Source organism: Mustela nigripes, chromosome 15 (genome assembly GCF_022355385.1).
Source record: "Mustela nigripes isolate SB6536 chromosome 15, MUSNIG.SB6536, whole genome shotgun sequence".
Lineage (NCBI taxonomy): Eukaryota > Metazoa > Chordata > Mammalia > Carnivora > Mustelidae > Mustela > Mustela nigripes.
In genome coordinates, this window is record NC_081571.1 from 24545282 (window position 1) to 24572564 (window position 27283).

Consider the following 27283-nt stretch of genomic DNA (forward strand, 5'->3'; position numbering starts at 1 on the left):
GCATTCCCACCAACAGTAGAAGAGGGCTCCCCTTTCTCCACATCCTCTCCAACACATGTTGTTTCCTGTCTTGCTAATTTTGGCCATTCTAACTGGTGTAAGGTGATATCTCAATGTGGTTTTAATTTGAATCTCCCTGATGGCTAGTGATGATGAACATTTTTTCATGTGTCTGATAGCCATTTGTATGTCTTCACTGGAGAAGTGTCTGTTCATATCTTCTGCTTTTATCTTTTAAATTACATTTAAAAATACCCATCTTTACATTAAAGAGCCTATCTGCTGTTATAAGGACAGGAGAAATTGGAAAAGTGAGGATGTGAGATATATGGTCACAGAGCAAGCAAAATCAGCCCAAAGGCATTTCCTTGGTTTTCTCAAATGTAAGAAGTCAAACTTCTGTGAAATCATTCCATGAAAAGAGAAACTACATCTAATTATGTTTCCACATTATATATAAATCTATGTAAAACTGGCTTCTGTACAATTTCAAACATCTGCTGAAACAATGAATGAATGAATAAGGGGAGCTTTCTACAGCTGTCTATGGCAAATTATTTTATAAACTTTAAAGAAATCACTTACAATCACAGAACTGGATTTTAAACCCAAGTCCTCTGCCCATCCCTTAGAAAGGAAATAACAAGAATGGAATTCCTTGAATTTTCAAGAGAGTGCTAGCAATTAAGAGGATATGTATCGGGACTGGTCACTCCTGGGTCCAAGCACTACTCTGCCAGTTCACACTTCATTTGTCTTAGACCAATTACCTTAGTACAATGAAAATAATAGTTATGTTGTATGGTAATTATGAGACTGAAATAAATAAATACTCGTTGAAGGACTTAACACAGACCCCAGCACATGGCAACTGTTCGGTATATGGAAGCCATAATTTCTGTTAATGAGCACCCCGCCACCCTAATTCTATAAATAAGAAAACGAAGGCTTATAGTGACTGCTCAGTTGAGTTCTTCCAGCTTGTTGGTGGACTGTAAGTGAGATAACCCAAACCTGGGCTAGTCTTCTTTCAAGCAATTTTACCTGCTTTTACCTGTACAACTGTGTTGTACATCTGAATTTTTATATACTGGTTTGCTCCTGAAGGAGCAAGGTTAAGAGCTTTGTCTCATTTTTTGTCTTCAGAATCCAGCATATAATTGGTACTTAAAGCCACTAAATTAGTGAATTATGTCAAAATGTGTGTCAGTTGGTGCTGAGAATATATAAAGAAGCTTGTACTGAAGGAAGTAAAACTTATAATGAAACAGAAAATGGTAAATACGCATTAGTTCTGAGAATGCAAATGAGCAATCCTGGGAGTGGGAATGTAGTAATGTTCACATCTGGAACATGGTAAAAGCAGTGATGTCAGTAAATCAGAAGGCTGTATTAGAAAGCAGTGTGAAAGAGTATACATACAATGAACCCAAAATAGAAAAATAAAAAGATCTGTCATATGGATGTAATAGGTGATATTTGTCTTTAAAATTTTCTTCACTTTCCGTTTACCTCCAAATGGGCATGGTAACATCAACAAATGGAATGAGGATGATAGGGTGAAGAGATCTGACAGAGGGGAAGAATATGTTCATAATACTGGTTGGAAATTTAGGTCTTACTCCACAGGAGCCTAGGTGTGTGATATTTACAACAGTGTTTAAGGAATCCTGATCATAAAGCTGAATGAGCGACTGAGGAAGTTGGGTACAATAGGGGTTCCTGCTGTATGAAAGCACAGGGATATGATGCTTTGGTATAGGTTTTATGGATCATTTTTAAAAATAATTTTTATTCGAATAAGTGGGCAGGCAAAAAAAAAAATCTTTCAAGAGTTCAAAGCTTGGGGACCAAAACAATGTTAGTATTTATGACACTGATGAAGAGTTTGGAGAGGAGAGATTGGGAGGGAAGATAATGAAGTCAAGTTTTCAGTTTTGTGTTTCAGATGTTGGAAGGTAAACAGGGAGACACCTTAGATAACTGTAGGTACAGGACTGAAAAAAACAGATAAACTTGCTAAAGCTAATTTATAAAAATGATCATACATCTAAGTGAAGCTATTCAAAACAAGCCTCAAGCTTGAGATAAGGTGGATTTGGCTGAGACAGAAATAACACCATTTCCACTCTTTCATTTCATACTTACAAGATAAAATTGTTGCGATCTTAGTAAACAGAAAAGGGCAAATAAAATTCTAATAAATTCATAATTTTTTTAGCTCGTAGCTATTGCTCACAGATGACTTAAAATTACAGATAATTAAAACAAAACAAAAAATAAAACTGCTCTTTATATTTGCTACCAATCAACTATCCATTTATAGGCAGGGTATGGCAAATACCAAGTAAAGCAGATTTACAGTTAAGAAAATGGCAGATAAGAGATTACAATTTTCACTTTGCATTTTAGTAGAGAAATGCAGACTAAACTTAAGCTTGTCAAGTTTGTGCATGTTTAGCTAAGAACTCTGAAATAGTATGCCAACTGCAACAGAATTTTATAGGAAAACTTTTAAAGAAAGTTTAGATTTTTATACATTGGTATTTGTCCTTATTTTAGTTTTTTTTTAAAAGACTGTATTTATTTGAGAGAGAGAAAGAGAGAGAGAGAGCACGAGCAGCGGGGAGAGGCAGACGGAGAAGAAGAAGCAGACTCCTCACTGAGCAGAGAGCCCGACATGGGGCTCAATCTCAGGACCTTGGTATCATGACCTGAACAGAAGGCAGACACTTAACTGAGCCATGCAAGATCCTCATCCTTATTTTAACTGTGAATATGTCACAGCAGGAAAAAAATAACAAGTGTAGAAGAGGGGCCAATAAAAAGGAAACCAGTAACTTACCTATTTCTCTCTCTCCATATCCACACATTCTAGAAACCTACCTGGTTGGCTAGATTAATTTACAAAGTACTCATACAAAAAACCAAAATAGTCCTTTTTTATCCTTTAAGGATAAGTGAACATGTTTACTATCAAGCACAATCACTTTGAAGTTGTCATTACAAAGGAACAAATTCCGTTTAAATATTTCTACTTTCAGTGTATGTTTCACATCCACATCTAATTTTACAATGAGTAATATGCACCATATATATTATTTATAGTAGTTAGTGTAAGAATGATTTTAACAATTTGTTACTTTTAGACTAAGTGCAGACTTGTTTATACCTTAAGGTTTATTTTGCATTGATTACATTTAAAAGTAATGATTCATTATGATATATAATAAGGCATATCTTGTCACATAATTTATGACACATATGGTCACATATATGTCTATGACATGGCACATATGGTCATATATCCTCCTTCTGTAATTTATGAATATATTATTGCAAATACTTATTTCGTAATGATCAATACATAAAAAACCCCCTCAAAACAATGGATAATAGAAAAATAGCTGCATGGCTCTAGTCTATACCGTTCTTTTTGACTACTGCTAAGGGAGTTATATATGAACTTTGAATTTTAGAGCAGTTCTTAGGTTTATTGTGCATAAGCAGCACTTAGAACTTGAAAAAAAAGAAACAATCATGGGCCCTCTTCTTAGACATTCTGGTTCATTAGGTCTGTAGGCCACTCAGAGAGGCAATGTTTTTGGAAATCGAAGTTCAGAAGTTTAAGAAAAAAAAAAAAAAGTAGAGAGTCCAACAAGCCACTGTCCCAGTACCCATTCTCTGACACTGTCAACAGTACTGATTTTTGATGGAGTATCAAACTCTCCCTTACCCAATTCTTATATTTGGAAAAGCTTGCCTCATTATTATACTGCAGAAGAGGCCTCTGCTCTGGTTGGCTTAAATCCTGAAATAATCATTGGTTCAGGGATGGGTTTGCAATCTAAGTGCTTTCTCTTCACTGAAAGTGAATGAGGTAGAGTTAAGTTCCTCCTGGCTAAGGGGAGTGACTGAAAACTGCGGAGAAAAACCAGGTCCCTGAAGACTTCACCGAGCTTCTGAATCAAGCAATCTCTGAAGCATGCTTACCTTCAGGCTTCTCCCTAAGAGGATTTACACTTAATTGTGCTAGTCTGATTTGGTTTTTCTGGTACTTGCAACATATTGAACTGTGACACAGAAGTGCCTTAGGTACAGATTCCCAGATGGGGTGATCTGCTTTGATAACGGCTTTACTGTCCACCAGTATTTTTACTTCACCTTTCTGTACTACTTGAAATACCATTTTGGAAAAAAGGACTTGCTTTTTAAAATGTATATACTTCCCTGAGGGGATTTTAGAGCCAGTAGATGCTTACCTTTGGTATGAATGTTCCCATGCAAATAGTCTTTCTCTTAATACCAATAAGGTCAGCTATACTTTATATACGGGAGCTATGATGTGCCAGATAGGGAGGCAAGAGTCAAAGGGAGAGTGTGACTTTAGAGAATATGGGCAGTGAGGTTCTACAGAACAGTGCATGGGGCAGCGAGAAGGCAGCAAAGAATTTTCTCAAAGTGGATCAAAAAGGGACAAAAGAAAGGACAAATGTAAAAAAATCAATTTGTTTCTATTTTTTCCTTCTATGTCCCTCCAACTTTGGCCCAGGGTCATGAGTCCTTGCTGCTGCCAGGGGAATTTGTTTCCAGATCCCTAATACCAGCAACAATATAGGTTAAACAGGTTTTTACAGGCTAGTTTAGAAACTCAACCACCAACTTATAAGAACTAATCCTATCTTAAAAACATCAGCCATTCCTACTGCTATAGAATACAGACCACAGGACCTGGCTTCCTTAACTACACACTCCATCCGTGAGGCTTACTCAAGTCACACTTCAGAGTTCATGGGTCCTTCTAAGCTCCCTAGTGCCACCATGTTCCCCTCTGCCTGCCCTCACTTAAATGGCACTCCTTTTAGAAAACATTCCAAGGTCCAGCTGGAATAATTACTTCCTTTTCATAAAGTAGGTTTTATGTTTATTATGACATTTTGTTTGGCAATGTAAAGTGTCACACTTATAAAATTTCTGCTTGCTTGTAAAATTCTAAACAACTTTGAAATCAGAACAGTAATTTATTAATATTGTACCCTATAATTCTTTATATATGGTATTTAATAGATGTGTGCTGAGTATTAAATAAATTTTAAGTAAAATATTAAATTCCATGAATGAAACTGAACTCTTAAAAAAGCAACCTTTAAACTTTTGGAGTATAGCTTGCCAATAAATTGTAAAATCTTATAAACATTTAAGAGATTTAGATGAGCAAATATACTATGAGGGTCTAAGGAAATCAGTATTTCCATTTTTGTTTTTTAAAGATTTTATTTATTTATTTGACAGACAGAGATCACAAGTAGGCAGAGAGGCAGGCAGAGAGAGAGGGGGAAGCAGGCTCCCCGCTAAGCAGAGAGCCAGATGTGGGACTCAATCCCAGGACCCTGGGATCATGACCCGAGCCGAAGGCAGAGGCTTTAACCCACTGAGCCACCCAGGTGCCCCAGTATTTCAAGTTTTATGGCATGCTTACAATCTTAAGTAAAAGTGATGACAGGGTTAATTTAGCTTTTAAGTTAAATTAGAATTAGCATTTGCTGTTTCATGTAGTGATACGTTTATTAAAATTCATACACTACTCAAATGTGGGGTCCCTATTTCCTTTAAGCATGTAATGCAATTACACTTTTTTAATATTAATTTTGCTTCCTCCTTGGAAGGAAACGTGCTTATCTGTAAATTATATTCAAATTTGATTATGTCAATTTGCAGATGGCTTAATAAAGAAAAACAACTACATGCCAACTTTAATCTGACTCTTTGGGGCTTTTTGTAATTTCACTTAGGAAATAACACTTCCAAGGATGACTGGGTGGCTCAGTTGGTTAAGCGACTCCCTTCTGCTTGGGTCATGATCCCAGGGTCCTGGGATCCAGTCCCACACTGGCCTCCTTGCTCAGCTGGCAGCCTGCTTCTCCCTCTGCCTGCTGCTCCCCCTGCTTGTGCTTTCTCTGACAAATAAATGAAATCTTACAAAAGAAAGGAAAGAGAAGAAAAGAAAAAATACTTTCATACTTAACAAAACGAAAGAAAAAATTATATTGAAAAATATTCTATTCTTAATAGCTGTAATAGCATGAGAGTACAATAAAACAGATGAATGACTGATTTCCTGGTGGGAAAAGAAAATACAAGATGCTCAAATGAAAACCGCCCAGCTTAAAAGCACTCAAGATCAAGAAGGTTGACAGAAAAAAAGGGAGAATCAGATGAAATGTTTATAGAAAGTAGGTTTTTGAGTTGGATAAAAATGACTTCTTTACAAAAGATACAGTGAATACTGGCAACTTCCTGCTTCATCTCACTGCTGTTTACCCTCTACCAGAAAGCCTTCTCTGAAACTTTTTTGCCAGGTATGTGAACTTCTGCTAAGCTTCCATAATGACTATTATCATATTTACAACACTACCTTGTAATTATGATCATTACTAGTATTGTGAAAGCCTCCTTCATGCTCTCTGCTTCTACCCGTGTCCCATTCTAGCCAAAATGACCTTGTGTGACTACTCTGGTAAAAATCCTCTATTGGTTTCTCATTTTACATGGAATAAAAAAGTTACAGTGTGGCCTGTAATGCTCTATGTGACCTTCATACCATTCATAGATCTTCAAAATTTACTTGACTTCATCTACTATTTTCCCCATTGCTCACACAACCCCATACTGCCTCCTTGTTCATTAAATTTAACAAGCATGTTCCTACCTCTGGGCCTTTGCACTCATTACATCTTAGAACACTATTCTCATATTCATCTCCTTTGGGTCTCTGACTGTCACCTCACTGTCCTATATGAGATAGCACTAGCTTTCTCTACTCCCAAGAGTACTTATTCCTTTTACCCAGTTTTATTTATTCTCCACTGTACTTATCACTATTGTATGATATACTAATGTATTTATTTGCAGTATCTTTTTCTACTAAATATAAAAGCCAGAGGCAAGAACTTTTCATTCAGTGTTATATATCCTGAGTGCCTGGCACACAGTTTAATAAATTCTTGTCAAATGAATGAATCATCTGTTAAATATATAAAAAAAAGATACTTAAAAATGATTTTGAATCCTGAGATACTGTGTAGTTACTATTACTAATCTTTGGAACACAGTAAATACTGAATAAATGTTTTTGAGTTACGAAGATAAAGAGTCAAATCTTGCACTGCAAATACATAAAAATGAGGAAGATAAAAATAAGTATCCACAGAATTACATCTTTGCACATACCTGTTTAAATTCTGAATCTTTCCCCAACATAACTTGAAGACTGTAAATAACTGGATCACCTTTCATTGGCTGTAAACATTCCCATGTAATTTCACAAATGTGGTCATTTATTTTCTCTATTTTGGGGGCTGTAGAGAACAAATACAAATACTTGATTTTTAGCTTGGCACATCACACAGACTCTTTCAACAAACCTTTAAAACTCAGTTAAATACCTGGATTTTTGAGATTTGCAGAGACATGATTAATGGTTCACTCTTCCTATCTACAGACCATATAATCTACATGTGCTACAATGGTCAGATTGACTAAAAGATCTGCCAAGATAAGCACTGTTTTCATTGAGTTAGAAAGCCAAAAGGAGTTATCTCAGTTCTAAAACAACATTAATGGTGTTTCTAAGAGTATACCTAATATACGAAATTTTGTAATTTAAGAAATCTCTTAAATTGAAAAAGAAGTTGAAAAATACCCCTCATTGCTTGATATAAAACTGCTTCGCTCAATAGTGGGGTACAAAGGGTTAAAATCAGTAATAATCATAAGGCTAAGAGACATAACTGGACGATAAAACAGAAAGAGGACTCAGTAAAACTCCATCAATATTATTAGAAAAGTTTTCAAGAACAGTCCTGCTAACTGTGGATCTGCTTAACAAATGACACATTTTAAGTACACGATCCAGGACACTGTACTAAATAGAAGTCTCTTTGATTTTCCTTCAGTGTGAGGAATGTCAGTGATTTTGGCTAAATATACAAATTCCAATCCTTGCCAGGGTCATTTTAAAATAAGAACCCCTCAAAAATTAATTTGAAAGATATCTGTATATACAAATGTGTGAATGTGTGTGCAAATTTGATTTAAAAAATTCAAGTTAACTAAGAAAGTATTTATGTTTTCCTTAACAGGCGACCTGGCATTCTCCCTGAAATCTGAATGAATGAAATATTAACAACTCAAAACAATTCAAGTTTATGATTTTATTCTTTAAGTAACAATAGCAGAAACTGCAAGTGACCCTATTAGAAACCAGCATCATCTATTCAAATTAGTATTTTTATGTTAGATTAAAAAGATTAGTGAAAAAATCCAGTCCTTGTCTGAGTATCAATGAGCTAGATAAAATAGCTTTTATTATTGAGTGAAACTCTCAGTAGATGGGTTTGTCTATATAATTTCTTGTTTATAATTTAAATGTACACATACTGGATGATAAATTACAATAACAGCACATAAAGCTATTTATGAAGATGCACTTAAAATTAATTTATTATTAAAGAACATAATTTAAGGATGTATAGCTTACCTTTCAAGGCAGCTGGGACAGATTTTGGAGTAGTAAAAATATATTCTTGGGAGAGAGGACCTTCCCCTGCTTCATTACAAGCTTGAATACAGAATTTGTAGGATGTTGACTCATTAAGTCTTTGCACTTTGTATGTATGACATGGACCTCTGTATAAGGATACAAACCTAAAATGGAAATGACTCTGGTTAAAAAAAAAACCCTTAACTATCTTATGAAAAATACTCAAAACTATTTAAAAAGTACAGTTTGGACATTATTTAGCAATATAAGTTATTCATAGAATTCAATGCCAGGAATGCTTTGTCACTCCAAATAAGTCTATTTTTTTATGAAATGATGAAAATCACAGGACTGGTAAATTTCCTAATTTGTCATGGTTTTCTGAAAAATTACTGCTGAATTTTGTGTCCGATCACCGTAACTTTTCATGCTTTTGGTAAAGCTTTGTCTCAAATTGCTATCTTTTAATGTTCATACATTTTTAAAGATACTCAGAATACCACAATTTTCATTAGTCTTAGGCATATTATATTTAAAAAAAGAGAACCCTCAATTTCTAGGCATAATTGCAGCTGATTTGTTGATGTCTTCTCGAGATTTACACAACAGTATGAAAGAATGTATAATTTGCCATATATTATCCACCTGAACTGTTCAATGGAAAGTTTGACTTCATATATGTTACCTGTAAGTTCAATTGTTCCCCAATACTTTTGGTTGGCTATTTTAAAGTTTTTGGAAATTGGGGAATGAGTAATGGAATGAAGGCTCACATAGTTCTAATAGTCTGAAAACTGTAGTCAGGTTAAAAATGAAAAAAATAGTTAATGACCTGCAGTAACAATATTTCCAAGAAGCAGTAATTAGATAAGCCTTGCATTTTTAATCTCCCCATTTTTTTTTTTTTTTAAAGGATAGGAGGAAAAAACAACCACTACTGAAAAAGCTAAATAATGACAAAACCGGTGGTCAAGAACAGCTGAAATAGTATTAAGATATTGGGGCACCTGCGTGGCTCAGTGGGTTAAAGCCTCTGTCTTTGGCTCAGGTCATGATCCCAGGGTCCTGGGATCGAGTCCTGCTTTGGGCTCTCTGCTCAGCAGGAAGCCTGCTTCCTCTCTCTCTCTCTGCTTGCCTCTCAGTCTACTTGTGATCTCTGTCAAATAAATAAATAAAATCTTATTTATTTATTTATTTTTAAAAAGATTTTAATTATTTATTTGACAGAGAGAGATGCAAAGAGGCAGGCAGAGAGAGAGAAGAGGAAGCAGGCTCCCTGCTGAGCAGAGAGCCCGATGTGGGACTCGATCCCGGGACCCTGGGATCATGACCTGAGCTGAAGGCAACGGCTTACCCCACTGAGCCACCCACGCACCCAAATAAATAAAATCTTTAACAAAAATAGAATTAAGATACTATCCCACAGCAAATGTAAATAGTTGTGAAAAATCAAAGGGAAAGAGATTAACTACAGGTATTATTACCTTGATTTATTAACTTTTGACAGCAAATATAATATCATAGGTTTTATTTTTCACAGCCAGTAACTTACCATTCTCTAGGTGACAGCTAAACACTAATTAAGCTTAATGTTCTAGCCTATTAATATAATCTATATTTAATGGAATCTTTATTCTATTACACTTCAATCAAACATGAATTAGACCCATTTTTAGTAAACCTTCTTGCAATACCCTAAACGTAAATGCTACAAAGGGAATGAAAATAATTTAAGAATTCATCACTCAATGATATTAACATGTATTAAAGATAAACGGCTATACCAAAAATCTGTAGCAAGGCAAAGAATCTCCTTCTAGAATTAAGACTTTACAAAGTGAACATAAAATTTTGCCAACGGCAAAGGCTAATATTCATGGAGGCACAGATTTCAGAAAATGATCAATATTGTTTGCTCTGCATAATGCTCTTACTGGTGATACAGTATGCTTAATTTCATATGCTATTTTAAATATGTAAGTACCTCTGAGAGTACTTATGTACAAGTACCATGAATATTTCCACTACTGAATATTTGGCTAACATGCAAACACAGCACAAAAAACAAAGTGGGAAAACTTAGGGAAGAACTGCTAATAGCATTCTGAATCCATAAGATACACAAATTGTTTCTCATAAGCTGAATGAAAAGTAGAAAAGTAAAATTTGAATTCTTAAACTATTAGAAGAATAACACCTGTGGAGGGTATATGACATTGTTTACATGGGATATAATGTCAGTAAACGGCCTCAGATTTGCATCTGAATAACTTATATTACACATATTTTGATTTATAATAAAAAATGATTTAGTGGGATAATATATGGCATGGATGTAATGAAAATGTAAAAGATGGCAGCAAAGACAAGAACCTAAGTAGCAAGGGGACTGGTTAATAATCAGAGAGTAAATAAACAAGATGTGACAGTGAGGAACTGAACTGTATTTACTGTGTGCAGGCCCTGTGACAGGGTGTGGTGGAAACTGAGACATAATCCCTACCCTCAAGGATCTCAGAGGCCTTAAACCAATCAATCATTTACTAACAAAACTGCCTCTGCGGGAAATAAAGGCTGAAGTGCTTTGTTGTAGCAAAGATTATGTTTCTTTTACCTGCATGAATAGAGTAAATGGATTAGAGAAGAAAGCCAAAGAATAGCCCACTTAATTTTTCTCTTGGCATCCCACTCACAAGTTATGAACAGGAAATTGTCACTATATCTTCTGGTGTTTTGAAAACAGCACATTTAAAATTATTTATCAGAACTCTAATCTTGTTTTTGAAAACTAATTTTATTTACTTCTACTGTTAAAACTGATATGCCTAAGAAACTATATAAAGAAGCAATTAAGAACACCTACCTTCCATTCTTATCCTCCATCTGAAGGTGGTACTGAACAGAATCTGCTGACAGTGTTTTTGGGGTTCCTTCTCCCCATTTCAGCTTAAGGTTCTGGTGGCTGAAGGCAACACACTCCAGACGAGGTGGATCAGGAGGGAGGGGCTTAGTTTTTAATTTTATCATGTGGCTGAAAGGACCAGCTCCAAGGCTATTCAAGGCTTGAATTCGTATTCTAAGTGCCACATTAAGAAAAAAAAAATCAATTTATGATTATTCTATTTAAAGTTTCTCTCTGGATTAGGCAAAAATTAACATAGTTTGTAGAGTATACCTGTATGTTGTATCTGGTTGCAAATTGTCTATAATATAGCTTGTAACCTTTCCAACTGCTAAGGGCTGTTTATCTCCCAAGTCTATGCTGTAGGCAAGGATTTCTGAACCATGGTCACAAGGCTTTTCCCAGCTTATTGCAAGGCATGTAGAAGGTGAATAATGGGGATTTTCTATATCATCATCATTTATTTCTTGAAGACAAGTCACAATAGCAGGAACTGACGGTGGAGTCACACAGGCTACTACATCACTGAAAGGCCCTGCACCCACAATACTCAGAGCCTACAAATAAACAGAGCCCATAAATTAACAAAAACATGACCAACCAAATGTTCACAGAACACAAAACTCCGGCTAGAGCAGAAAGGCCCTGACCACCTTTACCTGGACTCTGCAATAATAGGTAGTTGCTGGTGAAAGTCCTTTTAATTCATAACTAAGACCGGGCCCACAGTAACACATCTGCATACTTCCTTCCACGCCTCCCCACTCCAATCGATATTCAGTGACATCAGTTCCATTACTCAAAGGGACCTTTAAATTAAGAAAGGGAAAAGGTCTTAAGTCTTGACATTGATTAAATGGGTTTTGGGCAAAAATGTTCTTTGCCTGAGCATATAAAAAACCAAATTGCTTTTGAATTTCTTTAAAATGTTTAAGTAGAATTAAAACTGTTCAATATTACATTTTTATTCATTAAGGTAACCTGAATGTAAGATTGGCCAAAAAATATTAATATATATTGGCCAACAAAATAAAACTGTTTTCAATTAGAAGTCAAAATATGGCTGAATCACTTCAGAAAGAGAATTTTAAGTAAATATTCTTCAAAATAATCCTATCAAGTAATATAAATGTTAAATCATGTAAGGACATTTTCTTTGTTAAATTTCAAAGGAAACTGAAAATGTAATATATACAATAAACAAGTGGAGATAATAAATATAAGAGAAATAGTATTATACTGATACCTACAAATGTTTGTTCTTAACATTAAACTCACCAGTGGCTAAATACCTCAGTAATGAGACACAGCCTTTGAAAAAAATACGAAGCACATCATGAACAAGAAACTATATACTTGTAACGCATATATACCTTACTTAAATGCTTTGAAGAGAAAAAAAATCCACTTTTACCACATGAATTTTACAGGACTTAACCGTTTGCATAATTTAGGAAATTAAATGAAGAGGATCTCTATTCTTTTATATGAACTATTCTAATCATTTAAAGTAAGTCAATGGGAATTACAATACCTCCCAATTTACTTGGGCACAAGTTGCAGATCTACATGTAACCTGAGGAGGCTTGCATTGATCTGGTGGTCCAGGGGCTGTAGTAATATCACACTTTTCTGAAAATGGTCCAAACTAGAAAAAAAATATAGCCAGTGTTTTCATTTTTTACACACTGATTGCATAGCTCTCCATAAATATTCATAAAAATAAGTAAGTACATTATCCATCTTCTTTAAGACTAACTGGTCATAACTCCAAAAGCATTCACAGAAAAGAAAAAGACTTAATGATCATGGAAGTCACTGTGGGGTGTTTTAAAGTTTTGATATTTTGTGTTTTCTTCTGCTCTTTTTCCTTCATGAACTGCTTCTGTAAGAAGGGCAGGGAATCAGGGAATTAGGAGTGTGGAATGAGTCAGAAGAAATTATATGAGTAAAGACAAGGATGACAATTAAAGGTATGGGAGATGGTAGGCATAAATTATATCTTAAGATTTTATTTATTTGAGAGAGAGAGAGAGAGAACACATAGGAGGACAGCAGGAGGAAAGGCAGAGGGAGAGGAGGAGGTAGGCCCTCCACTAAGCACGGAGCCGGATGTATGGCTTGGTCCCAGGACCCTGGGATCATGATCTGAGCCAAAGGCAGATGCTTAACCAACTGAGCCACCAGGTGCCCCAAAATTTAGAACAGTTTTAAAAAGAGTCTAAAATATATATTCTCTGGAAATGCAGAAAGCAAGTATTAATTTGACAAATTATCAGAATCCTGAAAATACAGATTAAGTACACTAGTATTAAAGATGCTATCCCAGTGTACTGCAGCCTTGTTGAGGTTGACAAGATGTTGACTTCAGACAGGAAACAATGACTTATGTTAGAACTGCCAACAAAGTATTGACATAAGAAATTTTAAAGTAAGTTTACAGATACAAATACTGAAATCAGTTGGAGAATGGGACTAAAATATAGTTCACTAAAATATGAAATAATGGGAGAGACTTGTCAGTTTAATTTTGTGGAACTGTAATTACAGAATAAGAAAACAGAATGTTACTTAATTGAGATAAACTACTGCTTTGTCCTTAGAGAACCTGCTTTAATGTAGAGATATGTCCTGGTTGAGTGGAAAAGGCTTTGGCTCTGGAGTCTGACAGCCCCGAGTCTGTGGCTTATTTCTGTCACTTCTTATTTGTGTGACTGTGGGCAAGGTATTTAGCTTTTCTGAGCCCTAACCTCCTTAGCTGTAAAATGTAGATATCACCTATTTTGTCCATTTTATGGAGTTGTACAAATACATAGCTAATACTTTTTAAAAAGCCTCACAAAACAAGAAATGCTTAAGTTTTTTTTTTTCCTTAGGTAAAAATCACCTGAAAGTAAATGCCGATATAATCAGTCTTAAAAAACACAATTATTATTCTAAGTATTTCATCTTATGGTCTTGTTTCTACTCTTTAACTTACTAAAAGTAAAACCTCCTACTAGCACCACTGACTGGAAAGGAAAACTTCAGCCCAGCTGAAGTCCAGAGTGTCATGAATTATAAGTGGGGTTTGAAAATATGGAGATTCTAGAACAATTAAGTTACTGTATACACTGACCTCTCTCTTCCTTATCGATATAGGCTTATTAAAAACTGTAAAATTTGGATGGCTCAGTTGGTAGAGTGGCCAACTCTTGATTTTGGCTCAGGTCATGAACTCAGGGTCCTGAGATCCAGCTCTGTGCTCAGCAGGCTCTGTTTGTCCTCCCTCTGCCTTCCCCCTGCTTTCTATCTTCCTCTACCCAATTCCCCCATGCCCTCTCTCTCTCTAAAATAGCTAAGTAAATCTTAAAAAAACTAAAAAAAAAACCCAAAACAAAAAACAACTGTAAACTTTGGAATCACATATTGAAAGCAAAATGGCTAACTAATGGGTGCAATCATATATGTCTTATGAAATACCACTGTGATTATAATTCAATCAACAGTCTTCCTACCCCCATTTTGTTAGCTGCGTGCAATCTGAAGCTGTAAGTCTTTCCAGGAAGAAGGTTGCTCACTGTACATTCTACTTCAGAACCTTGGTAAACTTCTCTTGGTTCATCTTTTTCTACAGGAGACATTTCTACACCATAGCAGAAAATGGGTGATCCACCATCGACCAGAGGGGGTCCTAAAGGTGGAAAGATTTATGTAGTTTAACAAAAGGAGTATATTTAGTACTAACTTAATAAAAATTTATTACCAAAATGGAAATTACCCCATCGTAACTGTATTTCTTTTGCTTTGGGTCTACCCTGTAATCTGGGAGGGAGGCATGGGCCAGGAGGCACAGCTGGAGTCTGCACAAGTAAAGATTCAGATACCTGCCAAAACAAAAGCAATAACAAAACAAAAATGCCCCAACCAAATAATCAGACTGTTTTTGTTAAAGGAAAATAACGTGAACATAAAGACTGCACCAATAATTTGAAATTCTACTGGACTTTCAACTGAAAAGAAATAAAGTTCTAAATAAAATAAAAACCCAATTAAATCATTAAAATTCTAACTTTATAGAGATAAAGACACATTCTATGTGATTATTATACACAAAGAAAGTTACCAGAACACCCCCCCAAAACTCTTCCTTTTCGTCTTTTCATAATTAAACAACAACAGCAAAACAACCTTCAACAATCCTAACGGACATTATTTTTGACTCTGTCCAAATGGATTCACAAATCTCTTCTAAAGAAGGATGTTTTAACATTCTGTAAATACTGTTTGCTATGTTTTCAGGAGATTTAGACTGTTTTGCTTACTTTACAGTATACTGTATTTTTAACCTACATACTAATATGTATATATAATCTTTCCTTTCCTCCTAAAAATAATTTAAAAATTAGGTAAGATTTTCCAAGTATTTGGTATCTCCAGGTATTTAGTACTATTTTAGTTTCTATACTATCTAAAAATATATATTTTTTTATTTTAAAAGACTTCTCTTAAAAATACTGACACACAGTGCCATATTCCTTATCTGCACTGTATTAGTTTTCTTTCTAAGCATAAAAAATACCTGATCATTACCTTATTCAGAAAGGTATCTTATATAGAATGCTATAATGCTGAATCAGAAAATTAGAGGCTCTTTTGGGGTACAGTGGATTTCCTTTTTTAAATCCAAGAAGATTTTATTAGATAAAATGAAGCAATTGGAGCCCAGGGCCTGTGGGCAGGACTTGCACTCAGTTTCATAATATTCACATTTTCAACGCAATACTTATAAATTTATTTTTAAAAAACGTACCTTCAAAAAAAGAGGTACCTTTATTGCATCAAATTCCATTTGAAAAATATTAATATGTGTGCTCCATGAACACATGCTTGGTTAAATTCATTAAAAAAGAAAAATCACTCCTATTAAAAAACATACCTCTCCAGAACATTACAAATATTTCATATATAATCAATGGCACACTGAGTCCATTTTGGTTAGTGGATCTCTAATAATAACTAAGAACTTTTCTGCAACAAGTAAATATCAGAATCTGTGTTTAAACAGTAAATTCTATTTTATGGTTTGTCCTGATACACATAATTTATGAAGCAATCACTCTACAATTATTTCTATCTCTGTTAGGTATGGTTATTAAGCATCATCCTAAAATTTATCTTAAATTTTTCTGCAACATTTTTGTGTATTTGTTTTTCCAAAACTAAACACTAACCAGTCAATACATATTCACTGAATATGGATTATCAGCCAAGTACTATTTGTAGAAATCCTGGTCACTATAAAATTAATCACCTGGGTTACAGAAATTACTTTGGATACATTTCAAATTTTGAGGCAGCATCTGGTGATCCCATCTTATATGACCCAAACTTGAAAAAAAATCTACATGTAAGTATTACCGCACTCTGTCCTCCATCGCTGATGCAGTAAACTCGTAAACGATAGAAACAACCTGGATTCAGTCGATCACAAAGATGTTCTCTAGTAGCTCCACTGTATATCATATCCCATTTGTTTCCTGTAAGGTGAAGAATTATGTTCAATCAGCCACAAGGTAATGTTTAATGTTCTGGTATCACAGACACAGCAGTTATCCTAGCTTCACTAAGTTAAGTGTTTATGTAATTTGTCAGAAACTATTTAAACTTGTTTCGAATTTCCTGGAGATGATCTAATTTTATTTTACAGCTTCCTAGACAAATCTGTAAGCCTTTGTTGAAATGAAATATCTCTGTAACTCTGTACAAGCTTTGGTTTACATTCATAATTTGCTTTTTAAATGTGTTTAAAAGCATTTTAAATGTGTTTAATGGTCCAGTAATGACATTATAACACACAAAGAATAGAAAGAACAAATAACATAGGAAGTTTAGCCTTAATTAAAAGACATTATTTTGCAGGAAACAGTTCATTGCATAGAAATAAAGACTGTTAAATGTGTCATTCAAAAACAAAGTTCATGAGGCACAAAAAATATTACTAAAACTAGAACAACGTAAGTTAAATTTTACAAGATAATTTTTCTCTGATATGTCTGGTTATAAATCTAACTGAATAAACCTTCAGAAGACTTTTTAGTTCAGATATACTGGAACTGAGCAAAGCAAACAAATGAGAGAGGAAATAAAATATAAATGTAAATTTAATAATATAGGTGTTCAGCAGTCTTAGAGATTATAACTTAAAGTGGATCATAACAGGCAAAATACTAACTGCTATAAACAAAGGAAAAATAAAAAGTGAAAGTAAAGAGGTCATATAAAATGCAAAGTCATGAAGAGCAGAGGCAGACTGGTATAAATAGAATAAATCTATTAATTTTTTTTTTTTAAAGATTTTATTCATTTGTCAGAGAGAGAGAGAGAGAGAGCACGCATGTGCTGAGAGAGCAACAGGCAGAGGGAGAGGGAGAAGCAGGTTCCCTGCTGAGCAAGGAGTTCAATGCAGGACTCGGTCCCAGGACCCTGGGATCATGACCTGAGCTGAAGGCAGATGCTTAACTGACTTAGCCACCCAGGTATCCCTAAATCTATTAATTTTTAATAGTTATTCTTACCATTAGAACCTTCTGCCATCTCCACTACATATTTATTGATGGCTGCACCTCCATTGTCTTTTGGTGGGTCTATCCAAAAAAGTAAAAAGTGGTATTAGGCAAAGTACATATAATTAAACAGTGACAGAAATCCTAATAAACAGAATACCACACCTCAGACTGTTAAAAAAAGAGAATCACCTGTAATGCTTTTTTAATTAGTACCAGCATTTTAAGTGGTGTATAAACAGATGTTCAATAAATGTTTTATTTTTTTTTTTTCAAGTTTTATTTATTTAACAATCTCCACACCCAATTGTGGGGCTCGTTTGGGGCTTGAATCAGGACTGTGTGAGATCAAGACTTGCATGCTCTTCTGACTGAGCCAGACAGGCACTCCAACAAATGTTTGTTCTAAGTGAGTAAGTGATTTTTAATTTTCATGAGCGCTAGGATGACCCAAGTAACTTTTTAAGCTATAATTTCAGTAATCATTCATTTCACACAGTGCTACCTCTGCTCGTAGTCTTACTGCAGGTTCCAAGTTCTTCCTATAACAAATATGAACTCTGTATTTGTGTGCGTGCAAAGTTTTCCACAAAAAAAGATATCCAAACAATGAATGAGTCTCACATTTCCTATTGAACTTGCTTGAGCTAACACATGTACCCAACTATCCTAAGAATTATCTTAATATTCAAATTATTTTAATCAAATAGAAAAGTAATGATGTACAAATATGCATATCTTACCCCAAGTTATTTTAAAACTGTGTGAATGTATCTTTCCTTTAACTGAAGGCTTCACAGGTACTCCTGGTTTATCAGGGCATGTAGTAAATTCTACTACTTCACTTGGATTACTTTTACCTTCTGAGTTGTAAGCAATAACCTGTGACATAAAAAAACCAAAGACTTAAAACAATATTTGATACCTAATGATAATGAACAAAGTGTTGAGAGATAAATAAGATCAATCAAATTATAAAGGTAAGTTTTCAGACTGTGATGGCTTGGTATGTGAGAACTGCTTGTCTTCAACAGGGACTCAGCATATATGAAGAATATTTAGGTATAATACCCTGTTAGAGTCAGTTCTGGGAATATAAAGAAGTTTACATCTAAAGTTTTGATACTAATCAAGAATCATCATAGGAATAAGCTATAATCTGATGATACTTGATAGGCTTTGGGCTTGATTTACTTATTCTTTTACTATTCTTTGAGTTTTAAAAAGATGTTCACAAATTCTTTGAATTTCCTTTATTCATGTGAAGACAAATTCCTCTTACCTTTGAATTGTTCTTAATAACTTGCTTCTAATATAATGTAACAGAAAGGAGTGTGTGTGGCTTCCCTATACAAAAATCCATTTGCTGATGAACTAAAGCTTCCGACCAAAAGTCAGAGAGGAACTGAGGGCTAACAAGCAACTTGAGTGAACTTGGGAGCAAATCCTCCAGCCCCAGTCAAGCCTTCAGATGACTGCAGCCTAGCTGGCATCTTGACTATAACCTCACATGAAACCTTCATGAGACCCACTCAGCTAAGCTGGTCCTGAATTCCTGACCCGCAGACCCAATACTTGTTTTTTTTTTTCAAGTTATTAAGTGGCACAGCAATAAACACAATTCATATCTAAGTATTTTGATATCTGACTTTAGAAATTCAATATATATTTTTACCTTATCTTGTCTACTGAACTTAAAGCTCCTGAAGTAAAATATCCAACTTGATATGATTTTCTCTTTTCTAAACCTGCTCCATCTTTGTTCTTTCTCATCAGCAAAAAGTCTACCTAGTTGCTCAAGTCATCTACCTACTTCTCAAGTCAAAAATCTAAGAAACATCCTTGATTCTTCCTTTTCTAAACCTACAACTTAATTCTATTAGCAAATCCTGTCAAGTCTACCTCTACTTTTCTGTTTTCTGCTACTACTACCACCTTAGTCAAGGCTTCTTTTATTCTATCTTTTCTGAATAACTACAATATATTACTAACTAGTTTTCTAGCTTCTATTCCTTCTCTCAATTCTATTTTCTACACAACTGCCAAAGGGACTTACTTCTTAGCTTGGAACCTTCCAACAGCTTCTCATTTTACTCAAAATAAGATCTAATTTCCCTATGGCCTACAACACCCTATGTGATTTCACCCCTGCCTACCACCACTTTACAGTCTTTTGCATTAGCAGTTATTTTCCCTGCCCCAAATGTTTTTTGTTCTTGACATGCTAACTTCTTCCGGTTATTCAGATTCAAGTTTCATTTCCAAAAGTACTTCCTTGACTACCCAATCATTCTGTTACCTCACCCTAATTTGATTAATCCACGTAGCACTTATCACCATCTACCATTTGCTTGTTTACTGTCTATTCCCCTAACTAGAGTATCAGTTATTTTGATTATTGTTATATTCTTAGTGTTTAGAACAGTGCTTTATTATAGAATAAATGCTCAATAATTACAGGATGAATGAATGACTCAAGACAAGCTCCATTATATGATATGATAATATACACATGGATGTAAATAAATCTACCCCTAAATAAATCATGCGGCTCATGAGAATGCAGTAAAATTCGGTTCAATTGTTCAATTTTGCTCAGGCTTCCTCAGTTCTCCCATGCACGACAATGCATTTTATTTGCTGCTTTATAAACTGGACCACAAAGAGAGTCAAAACACTTCTCCATATGGTACACAGTGTTTACTCAAACCTAGAACTAGAAGAAACTATTAAAGTAAGAAGAGACTCCCTAAAAACGAGAAAGATCCACTAATTGTATTTTTAAGACTATATATTTTGGCACTGCCTCCTTTTACTTCAGTTAGCCATGAGGTATTAAAGGTTATAAAGCCATATACTTATCTTCCCACCCCCACAATTTTACAAATAATCAAAAACATTCATTCAGTTCCCACCATAGAGAGAGCACTGTGCTGGGAACTCTAGGTTTGGTGCACTCTGTATCTTCAACAAGTTTAGAATCTTTATGCAGAAGACAAGCAAGATGTATATGAAAAGATTCAGGCAATAGGAGAAAGATTACTAAGGCATAAAATGGTCCACAAAGGCTTCTGAAGAGGTAAACAGAAGTGATATGAGGTCTTCATGGGCAAGAGCAGTAAAAGGGCAAACCTGGGTAAGAGAGAGAACAGAAAGCCCTGGGTATAGAGCAGAAATAATAGTAAATAGTGAGCTCTGATCAAGGAAGAATAAACAATCAATCTGGTCAGATAGCCAGTTCAAGTAAGGAGTGAAAGACAGTGCATTTTAAAAACTGAATGTGTCAGAATATAAAAAAATCTTATATGAAACTAAGGGATTTTTTTTTTTTAAAGGGAAAGCTGTATTTTGGAAAGATTAATCTAGGTATAAAACGGTAATTAGAAAGTAAGAATAGCTTGATAAAAGCACAGAACAGGTTTGGAGATTTAGTATTCTTCAGAACAAAAAATGACAGCTGACAGAAAGCAAAGAGATGATGTATCCAAGGGAGAAAGGGGCATAATAAATTAGGACTAAACATGGGCACACTTTGATTAGGGCAAAGGAGAAAGGAAGACCTCATAAAATGACACTGGACAAGATGAGGAGGAGGAAGGCAACACACGTTTATGTACTGTCACTGATGCTGACATGTAAGTGTACAAGTGAATTTTTTTTTAAAGATTTTATTTATTTATTTGAGAGAGAGAGAGTGAGAGAGAGCATGAGTGAGGAGAAGGTCAGACGGAGAAGCAGACTCCCTGTGGAGCTGGGAGCCCTATGTGGGACTTGATCCCGGAATTCCGGGATCATGACCTGAGCCGAAGGCAGTCGTCCAACCAACTGAGCCACCCAGGTGTCCCGTATAAGTGAATTTTAAAGATGGAAGATAGGAGAAGCTGATGGATCCCAGATACTAACTGACTGATTTCTCTCCATCTGAAAAAAAAAACACCTCAAAAAAAAGTAATAAGCTACAGTGTAGTATTTTAAGGGTTCTCAGCTCAAGGTACTCAGAACTTGATCTTTAGAAGGCTTGCTGCTTAAAAAACTATTTTTCAGGGAACTTTAGGAAGTAAGAAATCGGCCTTCTACTGGCCCGGAGTCATAGTGAGTGGCCACTAGCTTCTGAAGCCTTTAACAAGAAATATTATAATTATTAATAATTATTATCATTTTAAATTTGGACAACAGGTCTCAGCTAGCTTCTAATGAACCATTTGATAGAGTCAGCATTGTACACTTGTTAACCATTCTGAATTTTAACTGATTTTAAGAATTTTGGCTGCTTTCTTATGCTTGAAATTTTAATTTTAATTTTTCTTTTGTCCTTTAAATTTTTACATTGTTCCAATTTTGTTTTAGTATTTTGAGTGTCCTAGGATTGTCTGTAGTGTAGAAACTAGAACTCTTGGCATTTGGCAAACTTGGTCATATTACAATTTTATGTTAATTATATCATTATTTCTTTACAATCAGTAATATACTATCTAGTCATTGTTTTCTGGATTATAGTATTTTGTTTTTTTTTTTGTTTTTTTTTTTTTTAAAGATTTTATTTATTAATTTGACAGAGAGAAATCACAAGTAGATGGAGAGGCAGCCAGAGAGAGAGAGAGAGGGAAGCACGCTCTTTGCCAAGCAGAGAGCCCGATGCGGGACTCGATCCCAGGACTCTGAGATCATGACCTGAGCCGAAGGCAGCGGCTTAACCCACTGAGCCACCCAGGCGCCCCTGGATTATAGTATTTTGGACTGGACTATAGGATTATAGATTTATAGTATTTTCTAAGCTTTTGCTTAGTAGTCTAAGATTTCTTTAGTGTTAACAGTTTATTTTGATATGTTTTGCTTGTAAGAGGAGTCTGCAATGTCAAAATAGAAAACAAAGTCTGAGACAGCAATAGGATTTAATGATTCAAAAGCCTGTCAGCTGGCACCCAGCACAAGCAGATTCAAAATGTCCAAGCTTCTAAAAGACCACATAGTCATCATTTTCTATTTTTTTCCCCCTTTAGATCAGTGGTTCTCAAATTTAAGTAAGCCTCAGAATCACTTGGACAGTGCTGAAACACAGACTGCTAAGTCTTATCCCAGAATTTTTGATTCAACAGAACTGAGGGGGCCAGGTGATGCTGATACAATGGTCTGGTGATCACACTTGGGGAACTACTATTCTTGGTTATCACTCTTACGATTTATTATTTAATAAGGTTTTATATAATCCCTTCCTATAAGCCAGTGATTTGTTAAGAGTTTGTTTAGAGACATTGTTTTCCTATACCCTCTCTAGTTACTTGGGGGTACTTTTTGTAAAAGCCTACTGTCTCCTTGGAGATTCTGACTGTATACCCTGCAATCTGAATGTGACTGCCACAGTGAAACAATTTTAAATAAAAATCTGTAATTTTTTAAAATAGTGGATCATAAGAAATTTACTCCCTTATATGTATACATAACATTTTTGTCTCTATGTGGAAATAATACCATGGTGTTACAGGATAGTAGAATTCTAAGAATTTTAATAAACTTACCAAATTATAAAGATCTTAACATTTCCCCTTAGAAAATGTTAATCATTTTCTAATCATTACTGAATAATCATAACAATAATCATTACTGAAGCAAAATACAATCCAACATCATCCTAAGAGGAAAACTGAATGAATGTACTTACTTCTTAAGTATTTCATAAATCTTGTAAAAATATGAAAACTCTATTTGGAAAAAATTAAAATCACTCAGTGTTATCGTAAGTTTTAAAAATGAAGCTGATATATAAGACAAAGCATAATAAATATAATTATTATGCTCTTCGTAATCAAATCTCATGCTTAAAAATTTTTTAAGGTTCTCAAGGGATAAAATTTATCTTTGCTTTTTAATAGTGAAAACAATTTACAGTAGCTTCTATCATTTATTTGAAATGATTTGATTAAACAAGTACTGAGAAGAAAATTCGAATGTTGAATGTATTAACTAATAAGCATCTTGTATTTTTAGAAAAACTTGGGCACAAAAATGTAGGCTGGCTTATATTAATTGGTATATTGACTAATTCAAGCACTGTCTCTAAGAAATGGTAATGTATATCCCTGATCAAGTCAGAGTTAAAAAATATCCTGAGAATGGATGCTATACTATGAAAGAAAGAATTTCTGTAATCTCCACAGTAGATGAATTTTCAAAGCTTGCTAGCGCTTCAAGTGAGCAAGAATGATACATATAGTTTCCATGCCTCAAGCAAGCAATAAATGACATGTAGAGTCTGTCTGCTTTACACTAGAAATAATTCAGTGTAAAGGCCAACAGGTGAGCTAAACAAGGCAAGTATCTCTGCTGGGGGATAGGTGGGTTGGTTGGAGGCAGCAGCATTTGCCTAGTAGGGACTCAAGCACCCCATATAGAACTTTATGGGAGGGGGAGGAATTTGTTCCACAAACTAAATATAATTGACATAACTGAGGCAAAGTTTCTTTCTGATGATGAAGGGAGCTAGAAATAAGAAAAAGAAGAAAACCAGAATTAACCTGTAGTATTGGATTAAGATCGGAGGTACGTGTGTAAACTCATGGTTTAAAAAAATAGATATATATATGTAGAAATACAGATGTAAATGTGTTTGTGCATACAAATTTTGTATGTGCATGTACACACACATAGCTCATAGCTCAGTCCACTGAGAGGGTGTCCAGGAGTAGTAAAACTGTTATAGCAATAAGTATACTTACTTCCCAGATTTTGGCTTATAAATACCATTGTCTATTGAAAGGACCCAAGTGCTTTGAGAAACAAAACAATCTCAAGGCTAAAGAAGGGAAAGTACAAGATGAGACTGGAATAGCATGTGCCAGAAAGGAAAGGTTTCAAAGAATGATGGGGGGCACATTTCAAAAGGATCTGAAAGCCAGCCCCAAGGGCTCCTAAATCTGAAACAATCTGAGTCTCACAATTGACAATCATAATAACAAAAACAGCCCACTCAGTAAACAGGAATCCAGGAGTTCATATTTACATAAATGAGAAAAGAAAGCTTTTCTTTATAGTATAATGCCAAATAATAAATGTAGAAGGCATAATAAAATTGAAAAATTTTATTTTTATTTTATTTAATTTTATCTTAGTTGCTACTTGGCAACTATTGATCAGTAATAATGGACTCAGGCAGGTATTATCAATGGATGTTAAAACTAGTACGTGAAAGTCTGACAAAAACCAAGATGTTTACATAGTATTTAGAAAATGCTATTACTAGAAAGGGAAAAGGAAAACCTTATGGTGAAGAAACATGGTAAAAATAACCTTCATCAAGTGAATATCAGTAATGAGACAAAATGAAATTATGTACCACTTGATATAATGTACTTAGAAAATAAAAGCATTACTTTTTCAGATATTGCTAACAAAAAAAGCACATTCTGAATGTGTTTAACAACATCCACATTTTAGAAGATGTTTGCTCACGTTATACAAATAAAAGTTCCATAAAACATCAAAACTGATTTGAATTTAAATATATATAGTTTGACAATGTTACACAGTAATACAGCAGTAATGCTCATTAGAAAAGTCAAAACTATTTTAACTTTTTATGTTTTTTTGAGTGCAGTGACTGACCATGAGTGGGGAGAGGCAGAGGGAGAGTGAGAACCCTAAGTAGGCTCCACATCCAGTGCGAAGAGCCTGATGCGGGGCTTGATCTCACAATCCCGTTATCATGACCTGAGCCAAAAATCAAGATTTGGATGCCCAACTGACTGAGCCATCCAGGCTCCCCAAGCCTGAAACTATTTTAGATTTAAAATCAAGGAGTGAGGTGTATACTTAGCTTTAAAACAACAGGAACAACAAGAATGACAAATTTTATATGGGCTTTCAAAGCTTACCTTAAATTTATACTTTGTACTACGTCTGAGATTCTTTACTGTGTAAGCAAGATCTTCTCCATCATATTTAGGCTTAAAACCATATCCCTGGAAAGTGAAAATAAGTCTTTCTTAGATGTTTAGCAGCAGAAATATGGGGAATAACAAACATGTAAAAACACCCAGGTCGTCTTCATCTTCTACTGTGTACCAGGTGATTAATGCTCTCTTAAGTGTAATACTCACCTTGATACTTCTATTTTGAATGGACAGATCCATAAATGCTAATGAATGTTTGTAGGGGGATGGAGAACTCCATAAATATAGTAACCAAGAGAAGATCTTTGTGGTGAAGGTAAAGTCAGTCAATCGTAACATCACCATCAGTAAGCATATCTCTAAAACTAATAGACTTTCCTACACAGATGTTGTAAGAACTAAACAGAGTTATAACCATTTGACATACTTAACTTGCTCTGTGTTTAAGTAAATAGATAAATGGTTGGCTGTGCTGGCAGGAAGGCATGTCACTTAGGTACTGGATTGCTATTCATAGCTCCAGGGACAATGCTTCACTACTTTCCCATTGTTATTTTTAAAAGTTGATATATAATTCACATTCTGTAAAATTCCCATTCAAAGTATGAAATTCAATCATTTATATTGTATTCATTATACAATTATCATCAAATCCTAATTCTACAATGAAGCCTGTACTTTACTTTTTGGTTAGCAGTCACTTCCCCTCTTTTCTCATTCACTAATATACTTTCTAATAAACTAATATACTTTCTGTGTATTCATGTTCATTCATGTCATGACTAATTCCGTTCCTTTATATGGTTCAATGATACTCCACTGTATGGATATATCACACTTTGTTTATCCATTCAACAATTAATGGACATCTGGGTTGTTTCCACTTTTTGGGTATTATGAATAATGCTATGAACATTCACATACAAATTTCTGTATAAACATGTGTTTTCAAGTTCTCTTGGGTATATAGCTGCGAGTGGACCAATGTATTTTTCACTCAAATTGCTTTAAAGCTGGGGGGGGGGAAGCTGGGGGAAATTGGAAGGGGAGGTGAATCATGAGAGACTATGGACTCTGAAAAACAATCTGGGGGGTCTGAAGGGGGGGGGGGGGGGGAGGTTGGGGTACCAGGTGGTGGGTATTATAGAGGGCACGGATTGCATGGAGCACTGGGTGTGGTGAAAAAATAATGAATACTGTTATGCTGAAAATAAACAAATTTGATTAAAAAAAAATAAAGTAGCTCTGAAAAAGCTATGAAACTATGTAGAACTAATAGAAGAAACCCTAACTCACGTTAGTTACATTTTAGCTCATAGAAGACAAACCACTGGAAACCTGATTCTGGTGGCACTATATAATGTCATGTGATGCACTTCATATCTTCTGTGGTGTTTGAGAAAGCAGT

The 27283-nt window shown here is 34.8% G+C and overlaps 1 protein-coding gene across 4 annotated transcripts in view; it reads right to left on the reverse strand.

The window, feature by feature from the left end:
- The window catches only part of FNDC3A (fibronectin type III domain containing 3A), a 178523-nt gene that overhangs the window by 3497 nt on the left and 147743 nt on the right, over positions 1–27283 (reverse strand). For all 4 annotated transcript variants that reach the window (XM_059378318.1, XM_059378317.1, XM_059378319.1 and 1 more), the window contains 12 exons: positions 25858–25944; positions 18733–18871; positions 18002–18070; positions 16845–16963; positions 15205–15310; positions 14942–15117; positions 12979–13092; positions 12104–12253; positions 11718–12001; positions 11406–11618; positions 8540–8706; positions 7231–7358 (listed from right to left, as the gene is read on the reverse strand). In XM_059378318.1, the coding sequence (XP_059234301.1) occupies positions 7231–7358; positions 8540–8706; positions 11406–11618; positions 11718–12001; positions 12104–12253; positions 12979–13092; positions 14942–15117; positions 15205–15310; positions 16845–16963; positions 18002–18070; positions 18733–18871; positions 25858–25944 (1752 nt within the window). The remainder of the gene's footprint in view (positions 1–7230; positions 7359–8539; positions 8707–11405; positions 11619–11717; positions 12002–12103; positions 12254–12978; positions 13093–14941; positions 15118–15204; positions 15311–16844; positions 16964–18001; positions 18071–18732; positions 18872–25857; positions 25945–27283) is intronic.